The following is a 23,150-nucleotide window of genomic DNA, read 5'->3' on the forward strand; positions in this document are numbered from 1 at the left end:
CCAAATTGGTACAAAGGGCAGAGTTTCCAAATGGCCTTCCAAGACCCCACAAGGTCTGGCTTCCTGTTGCCTCCCTGTCCTCACCCACCTGCTCTCACCTCCCCTTTGCTAACTCTACTCCAGCCACACCGGCCCCTCCCTGTTCCTGGAGCACACCAAGGATGCTCCTGCCCCAGTGCCTTTTCCCTTTGTTGGTCCTTTTACTCAGAGCCATGGATACCCTCATGGGTCCCTATCTCCCTTCTACAGGTCCTGCTCAGACATTCTTTCTTAGCAAGGCCTTCTCTGACCGCCCTCAGTAAAATAGCAGCCCCTCCCTGCCCCCTGTGCTATGGAGCACCTTTCCACTGCTTTATTTTTTCACATAGCACATTGCACTCTACATTTACTTATTTATTGCCCGCCTTCCTCATTTTAATGTGAGATCCTTGAGAGCAGAGCCTCTGTTTTCTTCACTGTTTTCTGGAATAGCATCTGGAAGACTATCTGACATAGCAACTACTGAAAGACTATTTGCTGACTGAAAGGAAGGAAGGGAGGAAGGAAGGAAGGAAGGAAGGAAGGAAGGAAGGAAAGAAGGAAGGACATATGATGGGTGGATGAATGGCCAATGGGTCACGGGGATATGACTGTAATGAAAACATTCATTTCTACATGGCAATCAAACTCCATCCCAAGGAAGAGTTTCTGACCAACTCTAAGCCCAAATGAAAGACAGAAATATATCTTTTCACCTATGAACAATTGTTGTGGTCGAGGTCAGCCTGCGTCTAATGGAATCCGGGGATTTGTTCTGCAGCTCCCTGCTACCCCAAGTGAAGAAAGAATGCCCCTGGTCTCTATTTCCAGGTGAGAATGTGATGTGTGCCCATGCTGTCTTCCCTTCCAGGATAATTCCTATTTTTCTAATCCACCGACCTGAGAACAACATCCCTTATGCAACAGTGGAGGAGGAGCTGATTGGAGAATTTGTGAAGTATTCCATCAGGGATGGGAAGGAAATAAACTTCTTGAGAAGAGAATCAGAGGCTGGTCAGAAGTGTTGTACCTTCCAGCACTGGGTGTACCAGAAGACAAGTGGCTGCCTCCTGGTCACGGACATGCAGGGTGAGGAGAGCAGCCTGACCTGGGATCCAGGGATGCTGTGGGCCTGGAATGTTCCTAGGGATGTGGATGGGAGGAGAGGGAGAGATCTGCTGGATGCCCTTAAGCATCTTTATCAGCAGAAAGTGTTACCGATGTCTCATCAGAAACAAGGTCTGACAGAGGAGCCTGAAATGACCAGCCAGACAGAGTAATAAAGTACACTTTAATGACTCGCGCCAAGAATGCCTGCCTCTTACCGTAGGTAACTGAAGATTGGCTTTATTATTATATCCTCAACAGGTGCAATTCAGAAGCATCTAGAGAAATCTGGCTATACTAAAAGATAAATGAAGATCTAATAATTCATTTGTCACAGGTGAAAGGGTCTTTCACAGTTGGATTTCAAGCTTCCCTGGCTAGTTTACAGCATTTTCAATTTATATACAAATTGATGGGAATGCATTTCTCATATGAAGAGGGGATTTGATCATCAGGTTGCCCATAGAGGCTGCCCCGAGACAAGATGCAGTTTGGGGTTCCCTAAGACTATCTTCTGGTTCATTAATTTACTGGAAAGACTCACAAAACTCAGAAAATCCTTTACACTCATGGTTATGGTTTATTATAGTGAAAGGATACAGACTCAAATTAGCAAAAGGAAGAGGTTCATGGGGCAGAGCCAGGGGGAGTTCAGGTGGGAACTTCCAGTTGTCCTGTCACAGCGGAGTCACGCAGACAGCACCTACTTCTCCCAGCAATGATGCGTGGCAGCATGCGTGAAGAACTGCCTTCTAGAGAAGCTCACCCAAATCTTGGTGTCCAGAGTTTTTATTGGGGGTCTGTCACTTAGGCGTAACTGGCCATAAGATGGTCCTTCACCTCTAGCCTCTCCAGAGGTCAAGCTGGTACCCCACACCCAAGGCCCCAGGCAGATAAAGACACTCTTTATGGGCAGGTCACTCCAGGGCTTAGAAGTTACCTCTCAGGAGTTAGGCAAGGATTGACTCTATTTGATTAATCCTTTCCTGCCCACAAGTGTTCAGGTACAAATATTGGAGAGGGGATGCCAGGAAACACTGGTAGGTGAGAGAACTGTGACAGGCAGCGGGAAGGCAGGCAGTAGGGTACCTATAATGTGGGTTACTGGAGCTCCTGCCTGCTGGGGAAACTCTGGGAGCCTGTGAAGAGCACACTTCTCAGAATCATCCCACCCAAGGAGCGAGGGAGCAGGGGTATTGATGCACCAACTGCCTTCAGCTACCAGTGGGAGGCTATTCCTGGTGGGGGTGTTAGTTCCCCTGCACTTGCCACCTGCACACAGGTGAGCCAAGCTGAGCAAAGCAGGCTCCTGCGATCAGAGAAAGTTCTCAGGCAAGAAATGTTGGTAGCACAGTGAGGTGGAGCCTGTGTGCACGGAAGCGGTTAGGGTGAGGGCAGTGGGCGGGGCGCCAGTAGTTTCTACCACAAGGGTTTTCCTTTTCCTCTTCCTTTCCAAATAATCATACTGTGAAGAAAAATCTGAACTGTAACTGTATGCCTGCTGTGTGTCAGACCTTGTCACATATGAGGATCTCCAGCTCTGTCTCCGGCCTGGTGGTGAAGGGCTAGCCTGCCTCCGGGTTCTGTTCCCACCGCTTCCTAGCTGTTAGCCTTGGGCAAATTACTTCCCTCTCCGTGCCTCAGTACTTTACGCGTGGGGTTCTCGTGAGGGTTACACAGGTGGGGAAAGCATTTAGCACAGAACTGTCACATTATAAGTGCTCCCCAATTCTTTTAACTTTTTATTTTGAAATACACATAGACACAAGGAGTTGCAAAAGTGTTTGGAGAGACCCGCCCTCCCTTTTGTATGTATTCATTTTTTTCCCTGTAATTCTTGTTTGGTCTTCACGATGACCCTACAAGGAAGCCATTAGGATCCATTTTACAGATGAGAAAACAGAGGCTCAGGGACAGTGCTTTAATGGCCTTCTGTCACTCAGCTGATAGGCAGAGGGGTCTAAGACTCTACCCTGTGGTTTCCAACTCCCAAACCCAAGCTCTTTCCACCAAACCACAAATTCACCAATTTGCAAGAGATTTCCAAGTGTCTGATGAAGCTAAATCTTCCAGTGAGGACCTTCGTGAGGGTGCGGTGTTACAGTCTTGCCGATGGGGACAGTCTGCATATTGAAGGCAGCCATATCTGCTCACTTTCCAAAGAGAAGCCACTGCCACACGCACGCACGCGCACTTGGACACACACACAAGGTCTTAACACACAGTCATCTGTTCTAATTAGACTCCGGCTGTGTAAATCTGGATTCCCTCCTCCATCTATTCTTCTTCAGAATTAATTTTGCAATAAGTATAGTTCTTAGATAGAAAAGCAACACCCCGGAGCTTCGTGCACAGCTAATTTCGCTTCCAGGCACTTGTAAACAAGCCTAGTGGAATGTTACATCTCTCGGTAAATGCTCTGTGCTGTTTAATATCTTGGCACGGTGTACCATGCTAGGGAAAATCTCTTCATTGTCATTACCGATGTGTAGAAGATGGCACATTCTTCTCTAAAGAACCTCTACATTTTATAATTTTATGGAGACACTAGAATTAGGATGAAAAAATCAAGCCAACCCAAACTCAACGGTTACCTTCTCAGACTCTTGAAAGCCATCACCTCTCTCATTGCATCTGCTTGTTGATGGGATCGTGGTGGGTTCTGCAAGCCTAGGGGTGAAAGCCTCTCCTGTGATTTGGCCCTGAGATCTGCCCACTGCTGAGGCCACTAGGGTTGTAAGAAGCCGTCACGCCAAAGACCCAAGAACTCAAGCTCTGGAGAGCAAGTTCCAGAGGCTGCTGCGTCCTTCCTTCCTTCCTTTTATGGGAAACGACTTGTAGATGACTGTTATCCCCCAACTCCACTTCACTGCAGCACACTGGAATTCAAATTATTATCCTATAGAGACTTGGTTGAACTGCTGGCAAATTACTAAACCGAGACAGAGAAATTTCCTTTTCAAAATTGCATCCTATTTTTCTAAACCGTAAGTGATAGCTGATGATTGTGAGAGGCAGGAAAAGCAATTCCCAGGGTCAAAGACCTTTTGCCAAATGACTTTTTAAAGCTGAACTAAAAATGCAGCTCAGAGCTGTGGTTTTTAAATACAAGTTTCCACAAAAAAACAAGATGTCCAAAGAGGGCTTTTACAATTTGGGGCCTTTTTATTTTTATTTTTTTAAAGCACAGTCCTTGTAATAAAGGCTCCATGAAGCCTTTCTGCATATGTTCTAGTTGTTAGCAGCTTTGCAAGAATGAGATGAATTAGTTGCCCACTGTGAACGAGGCTTTTAAAACGCTCACTGGCTCACCCAAAGTGCCGGGTCTGATTTAGCTCACAGGTGCACTGCAGAAAAGCAGGGCTCGTTGCTTCTGTCTGACTAACCAGCCTGAATAGCAACATGGCCTGGATTTTTGCTGTGCTCCAGGCAGATGCTGCTGAATCAGAGCATTAACCCGTTAGGGTTCCTTTCCCCGGCCTCCGAAAACAGTGCTCGGAAGAGCAGAGACCCTTGGATGGAGCTAGGTTGCCATCACATCTAACCTCAGTTGGCTTTGGAGAGGATGCTGGTTCCTTCATCCACAGCCTAGACTGGTTTCTGTGCTGTGACCCCCTCCATGAGCGGGGCATCTGCCGGCCATGGGGAGCACAGCAACCCAGGCCTGGGTAGGACAAGAGTTAGGAGCTGGAGAGGAGGAGGCAAGCCTGACGGGCCAGCGGGGTAGCACGGGGGGAGCATGTGGATCCCATGCTCTGCCACAGAAGGCCTGTCACTGGATTGCACGAGTGAGCCTGAGGCAGAGGAGGCCGCCTGAGTTGGAGCCGGTACCCATAGCCACCACCCTGGAGAGACAGGAGCTGAACTGGGCTGTGGTCTGGCAAGGAGGGTCTGGAAAGGCCAGAAGCCATCCACACTCAGGGCGTCGGAAAGGTCTGTCTTCCTCCAAATCTGGAAGAGGCTGAGGATGCACAGGGAGATGGGGACAGGCTGAGAGCATGGCTCTCCTCTACCGCCCCAGGGGCTGGCAACTCTTGCCCTTCCCCGCCCTGCAAGACAGAAGGATCTCCCCTTTTCTGTGTATCCCTGGGTTCTTCAGTCGCTCCCCAGACCTGCTCCTGCCGGAGAAGCAGAAGCGAAAAGACTTCCATGTGCTTGGGATTCGTTCTGGGGCACTACGGCTCTTTGCTGAACCAGAGCTCGGAGCTCGGGTGGCTGTTTGGTTGTTCGCTGTTGGTGGCCACCCGCCACGATGGCATAATGGGTAGAGGTCAAGGTGGGTGTCAAAGGGTTAGACCATGGGGGCCATGTGTCAGCATCTTCAGGCCAGTGGTTAAAAGTCGACACGTAACTCGGGAGTGTTTCCCTTAGGCCTAAAGCCAACCCAGGAAATCTTCCATCCTCAATTGGGAAACCAACTCTAGGGAGATGGGAAATCACGTATCTGGAGTGTGGCTTTGAACTGAACAAATGCCATGTCGAACATTCTCGCTGCTGACCTCTCCCACCCCAGCCCCTGGCCAGGCCCGCGCCCGCACCACCGGTCTTGGTGTAGGGACTTCCACACTCAGTGATGAAGTGGAGTAGACCGAAGCCCCAGTCGGAGCATTTCTAGGCAGAGAGCTGGTGGGACGAGCGACAAACCTGAGTGGTTCGTAGAGCTAGTGGCCTTCCTCCTCCAGCAGAGAGGGCGGCCAGACAGACAGAGGACGTCGTTTCTGAGCTACAAAGGGCTGGGGGCATCTGGGGCATCAGGCTCCACCGCTGGTGCCCATAAGACACAACTCCCCTAGACCTCCGTCAGAGGCCGGCCGGCCCCCATTATCACCCCACCGAGCTGGATGTACGTCTGAAAGGCTGTGGGTGCCCATAGAGAGAGGCCTCTGCTGGTGAAAGCAGGGAGGGAAGGGTGCTGATGTAGGAAAGGAAGCAAGGTGGGGCTGGCACTACCCCTTCCCCGAGAATAGATGGCCAGAGCCTCCCCAGGAGCTTTCCCGGTAACACAAATCCCATCTCTGCTCTCTCTTCCTATAGGCGTAGGAATGAAGTTAACGGACGTTGGCATAGCAACACTGGCTAAAGGGTGAGTAGAAAACCCCCCCAGCACAGATCGTTCCATCCTGAGCTTCCAAACACCTGCTGTGAAGTTGATGCGGGGGGGGGGGGGGGGGGGGGGGGGGGGGGGGGGGGGGCGGGGAGTAGATTTCTTGTCCTAACCACGGATGACAAATGTTCTTGGGACGAATTCAATTCACTTTTCTGACTTATATAAAATATTTATGGACTTCGTTCCCCCAGGGAAACACATTTGTTTCCTAACTTTGAAACAAACAAGGACTCTGGAAACACATTTCAAGATTAATCACTAACAGGAGGGCCGTGGAGGGTGGGGGGCAATGCCAGCATCATTGGAATTTCTTCTAATTATGAACATTCCATTTTTCTGCCTTTCACATCTTCTCTATTAGAAGCTTCTAATTTTTTTTTTTTTGGCATTTGAGTGTCCTGAATTCAATTTGCACATTTTCAATGTTCCCCCCACCCCCCTCCAACATCCCACCTTATCCCAAAAAGTCCTTTGGGCGGTTCCCACATTTCCCTGGAGGTGGTTCAAGGCGCGAACGGCTAGGGAGGAGCTGGGGTGAGCTCCCTTGGGATGTGATGGCTGTTTTCCCACGTTGGTGTCGGGTATTGCTTTGTGCCAGGTGGGCGCTGCCTGGGCGGCCCCGTAACATCTTACTGACTTATCTCTTGAACAACTGTGGCTTCTCTCTTCTTTGCTGGAACCACCACTGAGGAGAAAGCAGGCAATCTGTGGTTCTTGGTGAGCATGAAGTTCTGCGTTGGAGCTGCCACTGCATTTGCCCACTGCCGTTCCCGTGTACTAAGACGGTCTGTTATGAGGACGAAGCGAGGGAGAGATGAGTTTTAGAAGGGATGGATGGCTTCTGTTTTGCTATTGTTCAGGTGTAGGGAGGCCAATGCTTTTCTGGATCGAAGAGGAGACAATAGCCACTGAGAAGGGTTTGTTGCTCATGGTTCCCAAGAGGGCCAGGCCGTGGGGTCCACGTAGAGAAGCACCACGTAGGTCATTGCGGGGGCAGAGGAGTGTGGGGAAATGCGAGCAACAACTTATATTTGGTTTTCAAGGGAAGGAATGGGTGAGGCAGGGAGAGCCAGCTTGGAATTGGCTAGTTTGGAAAATGGCAGCAGGCTCTGGGGTGGAGAGGCTGCCCTCGTGGTCTGGCCCTGGTGCATCAGGGCAGGTGTGAGACCCCAGGAGAGGAGGTGGTGGGAACTGACTTTGGACTGGTTAGTGTGCGTATGAAGGCCAGTCATTTGCCATCTCCAGGACCCGGCTAGCCCTGGGAAGGGCGCTCTCTCCAGGGTGAGCAAGACCCCAGATGTCAAAGCATCAGAAATACAGAAAACAAAAGTCGGGATGGATACAGCTTTCTGTCCTATGACTGCTGAGGACTTATCCTTGGGAGCTTTCTGGTGGTTTCAGACCACGGGCATCAGAGCTCTGCTTCCAACAGGTATACCCATTCCCACGTTAGCAAAGCAGCATGAGAGAAATGCAGGGGGGATATGAAAGAAGTAGAAAAGGGGCTTTGTGACCTCCAGATCGTTGACTGTGATTCAGAGTTCTCACGGACTCCCCAGCGCTTCTGGTTTGGGTTTCGAAGTAAGATGCAGCTTGGATAGTTTCCTTCTCAAAAGCGGCTCAGCATAATGCAGTTTTGTGTTGGGATTCTCTCCGCGCTCCGTCGGCGGTGCTGATGGGAGCCCCCTAAGTCAGATGAGCCCAGAAGTTTGGTTGTGGCCTTGGGCTTGTAAAGAGAGCACGTCAGGAGGGGCACGATGCGGTGGGGAGAACGGGCTGTAGAGGGAGACTTGGGTTCAAACTTTGCTTGTGCCCTTCACTTCTTCCTCTTCTTTTTTAAAAAATTTATTTATTTATTCTTGAGAGGGACACACAGAGAGGCAGAGACACAGGCAGAGGGAAAAGCAGGCTCCCCACAGGGAACCTGATGTGGGACTTGATCCCAGGACCCCCGGGGTCACACCCTGGGCCAAAGGCAGACGCTCAACCACTGAGCCACCCCTCGTGCCTTTACTTCGGACTCTCCCGGGGCAGCCTGGCCTCTTGCGTTACAGGCACTAGTGTGGCCCGTGAGGTGGGTGAGGGTGCATCCCGGTGTGTGCAGGACGGTGCCATTTCATGCCTGCTGTCCTGGCCTCCGTCTAGTTAGTCATTTGTCCTGCACAATGTTCTCCACTTAGGAAATAAATTATATGGTGCTGCTCTTTATGAAGGGATTTCTCTGGACCTCAGAAACATTTCCCCAGTAAGGCAGATTCCCATGTTCTCCATGGTTCAGAGCAAATTCAGCATCAAGCCTACCTGCTTTGAATGCTGGGTTCTCATCTTACCAGCTATGGGGTCATGCGACTTCAAAAAACTTTTTTTTTAATGATTTTATTTATTTATTTGAGAGAGAGAGAGAGTGGAGCGAGCATGTGAGCAAAGGGAGGAGCACAGGAGGAGGGAGGGGGCCAAGCCGACTCCCTGCGCAGCACAGAGCCCAACACGGGGCTCCATCCCACAGCCTGAGATCATGAGCCGAGCAGGTGCCAAAAAGTGGAAGCCTAATGACTGGGCCACCCAGGCGCCCCTGGTCACATGGCTTTACGTTCTGGAAGCCACTTATCCACAGAATGGGGACACAGAGGGCTGTCTTGAGGATCCCCCCTGCCCCGTTAATCTGCCTCCAGGCCCTGAAGCTCAGTATGCACGCGGTAATAAATATCGGTTTCCTTTCCTCCTCTTGCCTCAGCCTGACACCAGACTGGGCAAAATTCATACCATTCTTCAGAACAACTTTCTACCAAAACAAAACAGAAACCTGCCCAAGAAGCTTCAAAAACTAAGACAAATGTAAGAGCATGATTATTTAAGATATCTTTTAAGAACATCTTAACAGTTTCCGGGAACTCACTGCACATTTTTTCTCCTAATTTGAAAAGAAATCCAATCCCTTGGTTTTGTTCTCAGCTTTAATGTAACTTGTCTGGCCTGGGACAGCTGCCCAAGACCCATTAGAAGAGCAGATGGCTGGACCCCAGTGCAAAATGTTGTCTATAAAGTGTTACTTACGGCTTTTCCTCCCCAGCAGTGGTCAGAGAGGAGGAGATGGGGAGAGAAGGGAGTTCTGAAGCACCTGAGAGTTTTGGAAAGGATATTAGATCATCTTGTCCATTGTTTTTACTTATTTATTTATTTATTTACTTATTTATTTATGTCCATTGTTTTTAAAAAGCTTTTCCTTAAACTTTTCCCAAGTCACAATTTTCCCCCCAAAGAAGCATTTCTTAGAAGCTCAGTTTAAAAAGGTGCTAGAAGGGAGAACCCTGGATTGGAAAGTAAGGAGTGGTTGAGAGAGCCCTTCGGAGGCCCCTGGGAACCCTCTGCTCTGGATTGAGAACCAACAACCATGTGCAGCCTTCTTTCCAAGTGAGGAGCAAGAGGTGCCGAGAAATGGCCATGCCGCCTGCAGGCAGGCGCTGTGTGAAAGAAGGCACCCCTGAGCCAAGGGCAGAGCCTCCATGTCCGGAGCTGAGAATCAGCTGAAGAGACTCTCCAGTGAAAGCCAGAGCTGCCACATGGAGCTCAAAAGGGGAGAGCCTGAGAAAGGGTTCTGGTTCAAGGGCAGCTCGAAGACGGGGCTGAGAGAGTCCAGGTGGGGAGGATCGTAGGCGGGGGAGAGAAGACTGGGGAGCACTGTAGATGCCAGAGGGCTTCAGGAGAGCAGGAGAGAGGATTGATGGCCAAGCGTCCATTACGCACTGTCTCTTAACTCTTAGCAAGCATCCCAGGGGGGCTTAGTTCATCTGCTGGAGAGGGAGGAGCCTGGGGAAGGGGCACCATCCTAAAAAGCAATGTTCCATGTAGGCAGCATTACACACGGTCTTTTAACCACATTAGAAAGAACACAAGGCATGGATGATGGGAAAAGCACTGGAGGCCAATCTGACTTACTTTACTACTGCTACTAAACAGGGCTCCTGGCTGGCTCAGTGTGAAAGGCATGTGACTCTTGATCTTGGGGTTGTGAGTTCAAGACCCACCTTGGGCATAGAGATTACTGAAAAAAAACCAAACATTTAAAAAAAATAATAAACACTGCATTGCATTGTTTAAACCAGCAAGAAAAAGATCTCCCAGATTTAGGGCCCGCCTTTTCCGGTCAGCAGTGGTCAGGATCTTTTGCAGGAAGAGAAGCTATTGTGTCACCGAAAGAAAATATTCCCCTTTTGTCTCAACCTGCTCCATATAACTGGCTGCTGACATTCCAGTAAGTGCAACCTGTCCCGTCCTCTTGTTTAGTGAAGGCAGAGGGTATGTTACTATGTTGAGGGCAGTTATTTACAATCTCATGAAATAAAATAGGGGCTGTCAGGACTTACTTGTTTTGATGCAACTTTGCCTGCAAGTGCCCGTGGAACTTTCTCCAGAATAGACCACATACTGGGTCACAAATCAGGCCTCAATGGATACCTAAAGATTGGGATTGTCCCCTGCATATTTTCAGACCACAATACTTTTGAAACTAGAACTAAATCACAAGAAGAAATTTGAAAAGAAACTCAAATGTAAATGATCCTTAAACCAGAAGTATGTCGGGATCCCTGGGTGGCGCAGCGATTTGGCGCCTGCCTTTGGCCCAGGGCAGGATCCTGGAGACCCGGGATCGAATCCCACATCGGGCTCCCGGTGCATGGAGCCTGCTTCTCCCTCTGCCTATGTCTCTGCCTCTCTCTCTCTCTCTCTGTGTGACTATCATAAATAAATAAAAATTAAAAAAAAAATTCAAAAAAAAAAAAAAAAAGCAGAAGTATGTCATATTTCTCCTGGGAGCCAGAAATAGGAATAGGTCTGGAAACACATCACCTGTACCTCGGTACCCATAATCTTTCAGCAGTGGTGAGTGCAAAAACTTCAAGTCACGAAGCATGGCAAATAGCACTGTTACAACTTCTAGCAACCCATTTTCTAGGCAGACCCAAGATACTGACGGGACAGCTGAATATTTTTCCAATTTGAAATTGCTTGGCCATTTAGAGTTCTTTGAAGGGGGAAAAAGGAGAAATGCCTACTTCTATAACTGGAGATTTAGCAATTTAACGTCACCAAACCAAAACCGGTGTAAACCCATGCGTGCAGGGGAGCAGAGGGGCAGGTGTCGCAGTAGGTCCTGCAAACACAGGCCCCTCCCCAGCCAGCAGTGGAGTTTCTGGGGAGATGGCGTGATTGTGATTAGCCACCAGAGGGCACCAGAGCCAATACGTTTTCCCTTTATAGTCTCAACAAAAAACCAAAAAAACAAAACAAAACAAAACAAAACCCAAACCAAAAACAAACAAAAAAAAAACCCCTACATTTTATGTTGCTGGATTAAAGTAAAATAAAGAAGAGCCCTGAGCAGATTTCTTCACAGTCCGTAAGCACTGGACCAAAGCAGGTGTCATACGAATAGTCCCAAAGGACAGTCCTCAGGGTGGCCATCGGCCAGCATCACGTTTCTACACTCAAAAGAAAGAAGAAGCCGTGAGATGCATGGCGATGTCCAAGGTCCCTGACACGGAAACCAAATCCAGGAGACCCTGGACAGAATGCCAAAGGGCCTGCTCCATGCAGAAGGGCAAAGGTGAGGCGATAGCGACCCAAATGTCAAGGCAGGAGCCTGGTAAGGACGAGCGCCCCGAGAAAGAGGCTCTGCTGGTGTGTGTCCAGCTCGCATCCTACCAGCCATGAAAAGAGGAGAGATTGAAATAGACTCTCACATGCAGGCAAGCCGAGCTCCAGAAGATGGGCTGCCCTCGCTGCCGAGATCAGCCCACCCTGGGGCCTGTGTGCCCACGGGCGGTCACGAGTCGGAGACCCCGCTGTGCCCCAAGAGAGGCCAAGGCTTGTGGAGACAAAGAAGGATTTGTATTCAAGATACACAGTCCTACAACAGGCTTGGGTGCACATGTGTGTGCGTGTTCTGTGTGTGTGCGTGTGTGTGTGTGTGTGTGCATGGTGACTCCAGGCGGACTCCTTAATGCATGAATCTGCCAGGAGGGGAAGAAACAAAGGGACCTGGGCACAGAATTTCCTGACATCCTGTAAGTGCTTCTCGCAGCAGAACCCACACTTTCTAGCCGACTTGCCACTGCAGGCTTCGGAGGCCCCTCTCTGAGGCCTAAGGGACCAGAGGAAGACACTTTACCCCCTAAGCTGTCGGCTTTCTCCCACTGGCCCCACTGGCATCTGCCCTGGAAGGCAGCCTGCATCCCATTTTAATCTGATCGAGCCATTACGCGGAGAGCGGGCTGGCCAGGGGCTGCTGTGCTTGGCCACTCTTGGCCACCGAGGAGGTCTGGAGGCCCATGAAGGGAGCATTTACCTTTTTCATAATTTTGGCAAGGCCGGCTGGCGCCACCAGCACTGTTCTCTGGCATGTGGTCAGAGTCCCCTGGGCCCACGCGTCAGCAAGGACATACCCCCTCCACCGAGTGGGAAAAGCACGGCAGTCTCCTGGGCTGTGCCCAAAAGGTCTGCAAAGGACACTTTGTCCAAGTGACTACAGTTGGAGCCGTGTTCTCCCCATTGCTCGGCGCTACCCCCGGCCCAGCGCCCCCGGGACCTGAGGGACCCACAGCCAGGCTCCTTGTCATTTGTCGTCCAGCTTCAGAGATGAAAGAACATCTGGAGAGATTGCCGGGTTCTAGACGGGCCCCTGCAGGACAGCCTGGGAGGCAGGAGGAGGGAAATGCACGATGAGGGGGACGGGGCGCCCAGAGCACAGGCGGGATGAGGGCCAGAACCATCCAGAAAGAAGGTATCCGTGCCTTGAGGAAGGTCCAAGCAAAGTGCAGTGGAGCCAGGTTAGAGGGATGGAAGAGGGGACGCGCCACAGAGATGCCACAGACTCGACAGGTGCGTCAATAGAAGACAAGAAAACGTCTGGAAGAAGCTAGAAGGTAGCTCCTCCCTCTGCAGCTAAAATTCAGGAGGGGGGCAGCCTTGGGAATCACACGGCTGGGCTCTGGCTCTCGGACTGCCTGTTTTAGGGTCTCCAGGCTCCCCTCCTCGGCCCTCTGTGTCCTGACTTCAGTGTATGTTCCAGATATTACGGAGAGGACTGCGCGCTTCTGGCATATGTGGGGATGGGCCACATGGTCTCAAGAGTGGGGACAGTCGTAGATGCTTGGTGCTCCCTCTAGAATGGCCTTGCCAGCAGAACCAGAGAACCGGACTCGTGGGCTGCTTTTGCCCTCCTCTTTTTATGATTCTGCCTTTTTTTTTTTTTTTTTTTCCAGCCTGGGCGGATGTCAGGGAAGAATGTGCCAGGGCCGGTTTCCATGGAGGCTTCTGGGCTACTGCTCAGGCTGGGGCCTGAGGGAGGAGCCGGGGGTGGCGGGGACACAGCCGGACAGGGGGTGGGCTGTCGGCCAAGGGAAGTTCCTGGGACATGGAGCCCTGGAGCAGCTGGGTGACCGTGATCCGTCTTACCCGGGGGTGGTGTGGGAGAGGGACAGCATGGTCTGGGGTGAGGTGGTGGCGGCTGGACCAGGGTCCCAGGGCCCTTGCAGGGGTTGGTGGCGGGGAGGAGAGCTCTCCAAAGGGAGGAGGATCAGCTCGCAGACAGCCTCAGAGTACAACTCATCCAGAAAAAGCAGATTTGATTACCTCGCGGCATCCCCACCCCAAGAGCTCGGTGGACTCTCACAGAGGCATCTCTCAGAAGGATTGCGTGAAAACCAGATTCCTGTTGCCAAATAACCTTGGGGAACCCTGGGTCAGAGAAGTGCAGGAGATTTCTTTAGGGTGGGCCGTCATTAGGTGTTTAAAGAGCCGGTGGGTGATTCCAAGGCCCAACGGGGAGGGAGAGAGATCATAGAGCCTTGATCGCGGTTCTTAAAACCACAGGATGATTTTTCGTTCAAAGCATCTTGTGGGATTCTTGCTCCTTGGAACATATTTTGGGAAATGCTGACCCACAAGGACAATCACATAGCGCGGCTCCTGAAGCCTCCCGCAAATGTCCTCTGGCCTCATCCCTCCTCAGAACGTCCTCTGAACCTTTGCCTGTGCCGGGCCCTCTGCCCCATGAACCCTAAGCCATCCGTCCTGTGAGTCCTCCTCAGGACCCACCACGTGCTGGGAAAAGCCCCATCTCTCAGGATCCTCATTAGCTATTTATCACAGCAAAATGCAATTATTTGTTAATGTGTCTGTCTTTCCTACAAGATGGGCAGCTTCCCGAAAAGGGCCACGCGCCTTATTGATCCTTTGGGGTCCCCCTGGCATGTCTGCCCTCTAGCTGTGCCCAGTGAATAAACAAAGGAAGAAATGGAGGGTATTGATGGAACTGCAGGAATTACCAGGTGGTTCAAGTGGGGGGCTTCCCCGGCCCCTCCTTTAGTACATGTAGGCATGAATCTGTTCTATCTGTTCATAAATCCAGCCCTGGCTTTATTGTACACACTCCTCCCAAAACTAGAGGTTTATTCCAATTCCTCACCCCCAACCTCAATCTGAATTCTTTGTCCCTATAAATTAAAAGTTTCTTCAGAAGGGATATCAAACTGACATTTCTGTTATAAATAGCCTCTGGCTTGCTTCTAAAAAGATTACCCGAAGTATGGGGATCCCCTACTGCTTTTTCTTGCCCTATGAAGTTTTCTTTAACGGGTCCCTTGTGAAGCCAGACAGAAACCTTAATTTGCTCACCACAGCCAGATCTGGAAGTTCCTGCTGCTTGGCTCTACCCGCTTCCCCTCCCAGGTGTGTTTGGAAGCCACACACGGCACAGGGAAGCCGTGATGAGCCGAGAGAGGAGCCGGCCGTGCCATCAGCTGGCGGTTTCTGTATGAGTCTGATTATGAGGATGAGAGAAAAAGAGGAATCGTTTTTTAGCAAAAAATCAGCCTAGCAAGGCTGCCAGCACATAGTGAGTGCTGAATAAATCTGTGCTGAGTCGGGGCAGGATTGTGAAATAGAGCGCTTCCTAGCTCCTCCAGAAACAGGCTTCAGGATGCCGTACGACATAAATTTCATGAACAAATGATATGCCTGTGTTCCGATTTAAATATAAAAGTGTCTCCAAGGTCAGTAGGGATGACTTGAGGTCATCACACTTTAGTTCATCTCCTGGCTCCTCCAGGTGGGATTCCTGGACCAGTGGCCTCAGCATCCCCCACCCACCCCAGAGCTCCATGGAGATGCAGGCTCTCAGACCCCACCCCGGACCTACTGAGCCCAAACCATTGTTTGAACAAGATCCCTGGGTAATTTGCATGCACCACTCTCATCTGAGGGGAAAGATATTCAAGAAAAGATCCCATTGGCTGATGTCCAGTGGAATGAATTTATGGTTCTACTTCTGGAACAAACTAGTGGCTTGAAACAACACAGATATATTCTCTCACATTCTGGAAGGCCAGAAACCCAAGGTTCAGGTAGGTGTCAGCAGAGTAGTTTCCTTCTGGAGAACCAGGAGAGAGAATGTGCCCCATGCCTCTCTCCAGGCTTCCCAAGGTCATTCCCAGCCTGTCATCATGTGATCTTTCTCCCTGTGTATCAGTATCTTTTCTCCCCTTCTTGCACAGACACCAGTAATATTGGGTTAAGGACCTACTCTACTCCAGCTTCACCTCATTTTAATTACATCTATAAGACATCGACACTATTTCCAAATAAGGATATGTTCTGAGGTTCCAGGAAGGATATGCCTCTTGGAAGGGACACCGTTCGCCCTAGTACATCCGTCTAACAAACACAACAGAGATGAGTGCAGTGGGGATAATGCTGGTGAGATGTCAGGCTCCTTGAGATTCACCGTCTACTCCTGATGGTGGCAGATGGCACAATGGCATGCCAGGTGGACCACAGGCAGTGCGTTGCCCATTGCTTGATGTTCCAGGAGAGCTTTGTGTCCTTGGAAACACTCTGGGTTAATTGATCGAGAAATACAAAGGATGTTGCCCTCTTTTCCTTTAAGGCATCAGCTATGGCTGTGAGTCTGAGAAAATAAGAAATCATGACAGAAACCCAGCATCCCTGACTGAGACCAAAACCAAACTGAGAAAGGAGAAGGATATTTTTTTTAAGATTTCATTTATTTATTTTGAGAGAGAGCATACACAAGAGGAGAGGGGGAGAGAGAGAATCTGAAGCAGACTCTGTACTGAGTGGGGAGGGGGGCCCAACGTGGGGCTGGAGCTCATGACCATGAGATCCCAACCTGAGCCTAAACCAAGAGTCGGACACTAAACCAACTGAGCCACCCAGGTGCCCCAGAGAAAGATTTTTAATTCTGTAGATGCTAGGTAGCCAGAAAAGTTCTACAGGTAAGGGACGGAAGTTCGTTATTATGTGACATGCTAAGCTGAGAGTCCAAAATTAGACCCAGAGAGAAAGAGAAGTTCAGAAATGCGATCTGGGGACCCTCTGGGCCAAGGTGAAGCAGCTCTGAGGATGGAGCTGGTTCCATTTGTTTCCTTGACCTTTGCTGAGGAGCCTCCTCTGGACAGGTCTGTCAGGACTCAGGTAGTGTCCTGGGAGAGATCACAGTCTGTGCAGAGATGTGAGGCATTCCCTGAATTCTGAGAAGCAGATGTAGTTTCCTAAAGATGCAGGGAAGAGGTTGGAGATATTTCTTCTCGTGGTGAAGACAGGGTTAGGGAAGGCTTCACAGAAATGCCCTCGAGCTGGGGGCTGAGAGAGGGGCTCTTAGGTCAAGCAAAGCAGCCATCCTTCTAGGGCCTCAGCAAGCCCACGGCCATCCATAGTAAAAATCAGCCCAATCTGAGTCCCTGCTGCCCTACTCTGGCTTTCCATGAGGACTCTAAAGAAGGAGGGACAGTAGAGGAAAAGAAGGGACCAGATTTCTGGAAAGAGGCCTTGAGCTCTCAGAGGCTAGTCAAGAGGGCAGACCCTGCTGGGCTGCGCAAAAGTCCTGCCCCTTTGTCTACACTCGGCCTATTCCATTCCAGAGCTTGGGTACCACTATATAAGGGCTCACTTGTTACCTGGCATCGCATACTCGGCCACCAGGCAGGGCTTACAAAGTGACTCTCAAATTTTCTGAGAGGTCCCAGTGTGAATTAGTGATTTTCCTCTGCAGAGACTGGATGTTGTCTGAATGTTTAGAAGCCTCCAGGCAGCCTGAGACACGTGACCAGGACGTGTTTCCAGGGCCTTTAGACAGGGAGGCTGCCCCTGCCCGTGACCTTCCTAGTTTGCATGAGGAGCGAGGCCTCCCTCCAGCAGAAGGATGGGGTTGGGCTTTCCATCAGGTCTGACAAACTCAGGCCCAGGGGGCCTTGCATCCTGGCTGCATCCTGCTGGGAAGCACTCGGGGACCAGAGAGATGCAGTGGGGCTGACATTTCAGCCTTTCTCTAGTGTCCTACAGAAGATAGAGATGTAAAGATGATGCGGCTGGCAGTGGGATTTTTTTCTACGCTGCTGGATTCAACTCCTGTCTCGAGCTGACTTTTTCTTCAATGAGGGAGCTTGGCTTTTAGAAACCGAGTCATTTTTCACAAGCAAATGGCCTGTGGGCTCCCGGGGGTAGAGCGTTCCCTCGCAGGGAAGAGGAGGAGGGAGCAGGGGGGATTTGTAACAAACTTGTCCAGATAGAGCTGCTGCCTGATGCTCTGGCCCCAGAGATGAAAGGAACCTTTAACTCCCTTAACTGCTCCCCTAGCAGCTTTAAGTCCTTTAACTCCCCTAACAGAGCTGATTTCATAGGGAAAAGCACACAGTCCTGGTCCCCGTTCATTCCAGGTTCGTTCATCTTTGTGGTTTCTACCAGCAAATGGAAGAGGCCGGACTTCTCGTTGGTCCTATTAATCAGACGTGGCCAGAGCTCTCTCTCACCCAGCAGGGCCAGTTTCATGGGCTTGCTAACTGTGTGGTGCGACGGGACCTGCACTCCAAAGGGCCCTGGGCTTCATTGAATGAATGCATGCTCCACTGTTGTCTAAAAGTCTTCATAATTTTTGAACAAGGAACCCTTGGTTTCATTTTGTACAGGACCCTACAAATTGTGCCGGCCCCATTCTGTGTGCCGGGCTCACCCCCGCTCCCCCATTTATACCTCCCTCATTCTCCCTCACCCTTCAGTCTTGGCTTCAATATCCCTTCCACGGGATGGGATGTTATAATATTGATCATTTAATAACTTGGCCAATGTTCATTGAGTCTGTACTGCATGTCATGCACTGAGCTAGGTGGTCTATGTGGATTTTCTCATTTCATCCTCACAACAACCCATCAAACAGCTTTCTTGATGGGTGGGGAGATTGAGGGCCTTGTCCCCTCAAGGAGGACACTAACCTTCTATGATCGGGATGAGAAAAAACAGTCATTTAGAGTTTGAGTATTCAGTGTCCCCACCCAAAGGAGCAACCCCTCAGACTACTCCGAAGCAGGTCAGCATAGCCCCTTCTAGAGCCCACCAGTGACAAAGGCCCAGATTCTTCTCCTGCTGGGGAGCAGAGGGGGTGGTGACACAGGACCAAGATCTTCTCTAGAAGAAGACTCAGGGGGCTGCATCCTCACTTGGCTCTTGTACTAACTTGCTTTGTTTTCTGGGCTGCTGCCAGAGTCTCTGGGCCTACATTCCTCTAACTATGAATTGAAAGGTCTAACCTAAATAATTTCTTCCAGCCCCAGAGAGTTGTAGAATCTTTTATTCAGAACTTCTGGGTGGGATGGGATCGCTCTCAGACCACCGAGAGATCTAATTTTTTATTAAGATGGTCCAGCACTAGTCCCCATGATTAAACATAAAAGGGCAATGATATTTTGTTTTATTGGAACCATAAGCATCTAGAACACTTGTGTAATCGCAGGCAGTTGGCCCGTCCTGTGCATGCCAGTGGGTCTTTGCCTTTGCTTAGTCCCACAGGGTTTGTTTTTCCTGTCAATAGCTGTGGCAAACATTGGGCCGTTCCTGCCTAGAGTGGGAATCAATATATTTTCCATGTACCATTAGTGTCCCCGTTAAAACTGGTGAAGTGTCCTGTTTTTAAAAAAAGTATGTGTCCTTCTACCCAAACTCGCAGGTACAAAGGATTTAAAGGCAACTGTTCTATGACCTTCATCGATCAGTTTAAAGCACTACACCAGTGTAACAAGTATTGTAAAATGCTGGGGCTGAAATCCCTTCAAAACAACAGCCAGAAACAGAAGAAGCCGGGTGTCAGCAAAAGCAAAACTCAGCCAAACTCCACAACCACAAAGAAGTTGGCGTCCGGGACCCCAGCAGAGAAGAGAAGCTCGCATCCCCTGTGAACCAAGGGCCGCCGGCTAACAGCACAGTCTTGTGGGCGGAAATCTGGAAACACCCAAGAAGAGGACACTAGCCTGCCCAGTGGTGTGACAATCTGACAATCCGATTTCCAGCTGCTTCCAAACCCATCACCTGCTGTCTTCCCTGAAATGACTTGGGGGGCAGGACTCGTGACCAGACGTCTGGAGAGACAGAGTCGGCTGTCACTCCCGAAAGACAGTCCATCTTTGTGCCCAGCTTTACCGACTTCGCGTTGTCTATGTGTGTGTTTTTGCACGTGGCTGTGTTGTCCAGGACTCAGTGCTGAGCAGGGTCTGTCCAGGGCCCAGGCCCTCCCCGCCCCCCGTCCCTAACCTGGGCACTCCCAGCCGCATCCAGCTGCTGTATCAACAGAAAACATGAATTCCTCCGCTGGGTCAGGTCGTCACGCTAGTGCTGAGTGTGCCCCTTGCTGCCACAGGCGGCCTCTAAGACATAAGGCCATTTCCTTCGTTATCACACATGTGGCTACAGCTCTCTGTTTAATTAAATTCACATTTAAACAAAATGGGTGAGATGAGTAGATTGGCACAGACGCTTGCTCTTTGGCATCTGTGCCCCAGGTCACATTCCTCCAGGTTCAGTAACTTGGTAATACCCTCCTCGTCCTCCGTTTACTGGAGCAGGACATAGGTGCATCCGTGTTTCCTCCCCGCTCCTGCATCACGGCTTCGCTCTGGGGAGCCAGGCCTGAGCCCACCGGGTAGCACCAGGGGATGGTGCACAGCCTGGGGCGCGCGCCCCAGCTCATGGGGGCCCCACGTCCCACAGGGTCTCCTTCCCTGCCAGTGGGGATCCCACCCGGCTGTAGGGCAGAAGGGCCTACCAGTTGACACCAGGCAAGAAGAAATGACAGAAAGACAGCTCAGGGATGGGATTGTGCACCCCAAGCTGAGAATGTCTGCCCCCCGCACCCCGATTGGTTGCACAGGTTGTCGAATTAACAGATTATTTTTGAGAGCAGTTTTGGGCTTACAGAAAAACGAGTGGCAAGTAGAGTGTCCCCGTAGGCTCCCTCTCCCCCACTCCCTTGTTTGGCCCTATTACTCTCATCATGCATCAGTGGGCCACGTTTACCACGCTTGAGGAGCAAGTGTAATACGTTGTGATTAACTGAAGTCCAGGGTTTACATTAGGGCTCACTCTTCCGGCTGTACACTCCCTGGGTCCTGGCACACACGGAAGGACGTCCATCTACTGCTGCAGCGTCATGCAGAGCGGCTCCTCCGCCCTCCCGACCGCCTGTGCCCCACCGATTCATCTTCCCTCCGCCCCCCACCCCAATCTCCAGTAGCCACTGGTCTTTTAGGGTCCCTGTAGTTTCACTTTTTCCAGAATGTTGTAGACAGTAGTTGGAATCCAGAGCACGCAGCCTTCTTAGATGGTTGTTTTTGAAGATGATTTTATCTCCTCCCTGACCCTGCCGTTGGGTCACCTCTAAGCTGCGTGACCAACGCTGCTCAAACAAGTGCACACGGGTCACCCGGGATCTTGTGAAAATGCAGGTTCTCACTCAATACGTGTGGGGTGGGGCCTAAGACTCTGCATTTCTAGCACACTCCCAGGGGCTCTCCACCCTGGCCAGGGACCCCACTCAGAGAGGGTGTCTACTACCACAGGGCCCCAAAATGTTGAGGGGAGCGCTGGACCTCCTAGAATTCCAACCACAGTCCCCTGGAGGAGCACCAGCTACTTCTTAGCAGCTTGACCACAGGGAGGTGATGGCTCCGGGCCTGGCGAGCACCCCATGGGCCAGCGCGGCCTCCACAGAAGACTCCTGGCTTCTGCTCTAAAATACTGTTCTTGGGCACAAGCTTTGGATTAAAAAAAAAAAATACATGAGATTTTTGTTTTGAAAAGGGATTTGGAGAAAATCCTTCCACCAGTCACATCTCATGTTTTCAGACAATCTGCCATCTCCAGCCATCCCTCTGAAGTGATTCCCTGGCTACAGATCCTAAAATGCTCATTTTTGTATGAGTCAGCCTGCAGCCTGCTTTCCCCAAAGAGATCCTACAGGTGCATTTAGCCACGGAGTTCTAGAAGGTTCTACAACAGCAGAAGGGCACAGGGCGCATTTTGATCAGAATGAGTGTATGCATATATATGCACATATCGACTTAGTGGTGTGACCAGAGCCCTCTCAACAGACCAGGATACGTCCTTTAGTGATCATTTAGAATTATAAACATAATATCGGGGGGCTCCTAGGGGACTCAGTCGGTTAAGCGTCTGCCTTCAGCTCAGGTCATGATCTCAGGGTGCTGGGATGGAGCCCCACATGAGGCACCCTTGGCTCAGCGGGGAGCCTGCTTCTCCCTCTCCCTCTGCTGCTGTTCCCCCTGCTTGTGCTGTCTCTGTCAAATAAATAAAATATATATTTTAAAAGATTTTATTTATTTATTCATGAGAGACACACACACAGAGAGAGGCAGAGACCCAGGCAGAGGGAGAAGCAGGCTCCCTATGGGGAGCCCGACGTGGGACTGGATCCTGGGTCTCCAGGACCACACCCTGGTGGAAGGCGATGCTAAACCGCTGAGCCACCCGGGCTGCCCAATAAACAAAATCTTAAAAAAAAAAAACAAAAAACCCACACATCACATCAACACAAGCAATAAAAAATAAAAAATTACAGTAAGGTACAAAATGAAAGGTCAAAGTCCCCCTGTAACCCTCTTCCCCTCTGGCTGGCTTTGAAGTTTCATCTGGACGATTGAAGGGAAAGCTTTTCTACTCCCAGATTTTGCATTTCACAGTCAGCCCACGGGTAGCTCTCTTGGATGGAGCTGTCCTTTCCTCCTTCCTAGATTTTTTTCTTTCAAAGAGTCATTATTGTTTAGTATAATCTGATCTCATCTGTCTGAAAATATTGGGAGGACCAGGGATGGAAGGGGCGCCCAGGGAGCCCGCGGTGGGGTTTGTCCCAGCCAGGGCTCCCATGGATGGCCTTTGTGGGGCCGCGTGGCCGTCTGTCCACCACCCAAAGCCTGACCTTCTGTTTGAGATGATAGGCTGCTTCCCTTGCACGAACACGGTAAGTGTGCAGCGGGTTCCCATACAGCAAAGATACTCTCCTGGGCTCTCACAAGTACCCAACCTGCTTGCCTGCTTAGGTCTGTTTGTAACACGTTCAGTTTCCATGATTTTCCTGCCTGTCTTCCTAAGTGGGTAAGCTGAGGCACTGAGCTGGGCCAGCCTCGTGGGCCCAGCCGGCGACTCTGCCCCCGAGGCCCTCAGGCTGCTCATACACGTTGAGTGTCTCCATTTCCCAGAGGGCCCGACTGTGGACCTCTGCGACGGGCAGAGGACAAAAATAAATGAACGTCTCATTGAAACGGGCTCATGTTTTCAACAGCAGGTTTTATCACTAATGAGAATGGCAGAGCCGATGCCCTCTTGCCAATGGGCATCATGTCCTGGAGGGAGGCTCATCGTGGATGTGCGGATGGCTGGCTCGCGGTAATATTTCACCTTACCTTAGTGTGCCGGCACCTCCCCAGCCAACGTTTCTGATAAAGCCCCAGGTTAGTGAAGGATTGCAATAGATTCATGGTAAAAAGAATGCAAAAATAAAATAATAAAATAAAATAAAATAAAATAAAATAAAATAAATAAAATAAAAATAAAAAGA

General features: G+C 50.5%; 1 protein-coding gene across 1 annotated transcript in view; it reads left to right on the plus strand.

Annotated features, from left to right (window-relative positions):
• ALPK2 (alpha kinase 2) overlaps window positions 1-22,854 on the plus strand; it is a 145,099-nt gene extending 122,245 nt beyond the window's left edge. The window contains 3 exon segments of the mRNA XM_035712423.2: window positions 890-1,107; window positions 6,160-6,208; window positions 19,251-22,854. Coding sequence (XP_035568316.2) covers window positions 890-1,107; window positions 6,160-6,208; window positions 19,251-19,479 — 496 coding nt within the window. The 3' untranslated portion in view covers window positions 19,480-22,854.
• Window positions 22,855-23,150: the final 296 nt, after the last annotated feature.

The sequence above is a fragment of the Canis lupus genome, chromosome 1, assembly GCF_003254725.2.
Source record: "Canis lupus dingo isolate Sandy chromosome 1, ASM325472v2, whole genome shotgun sequence".
Classification (NCBI taxonomy): Eukaryota; Metazoa; Chordata; class Mammalia; order Carnivora; family Canidae; genus Canis; species Canis lupus.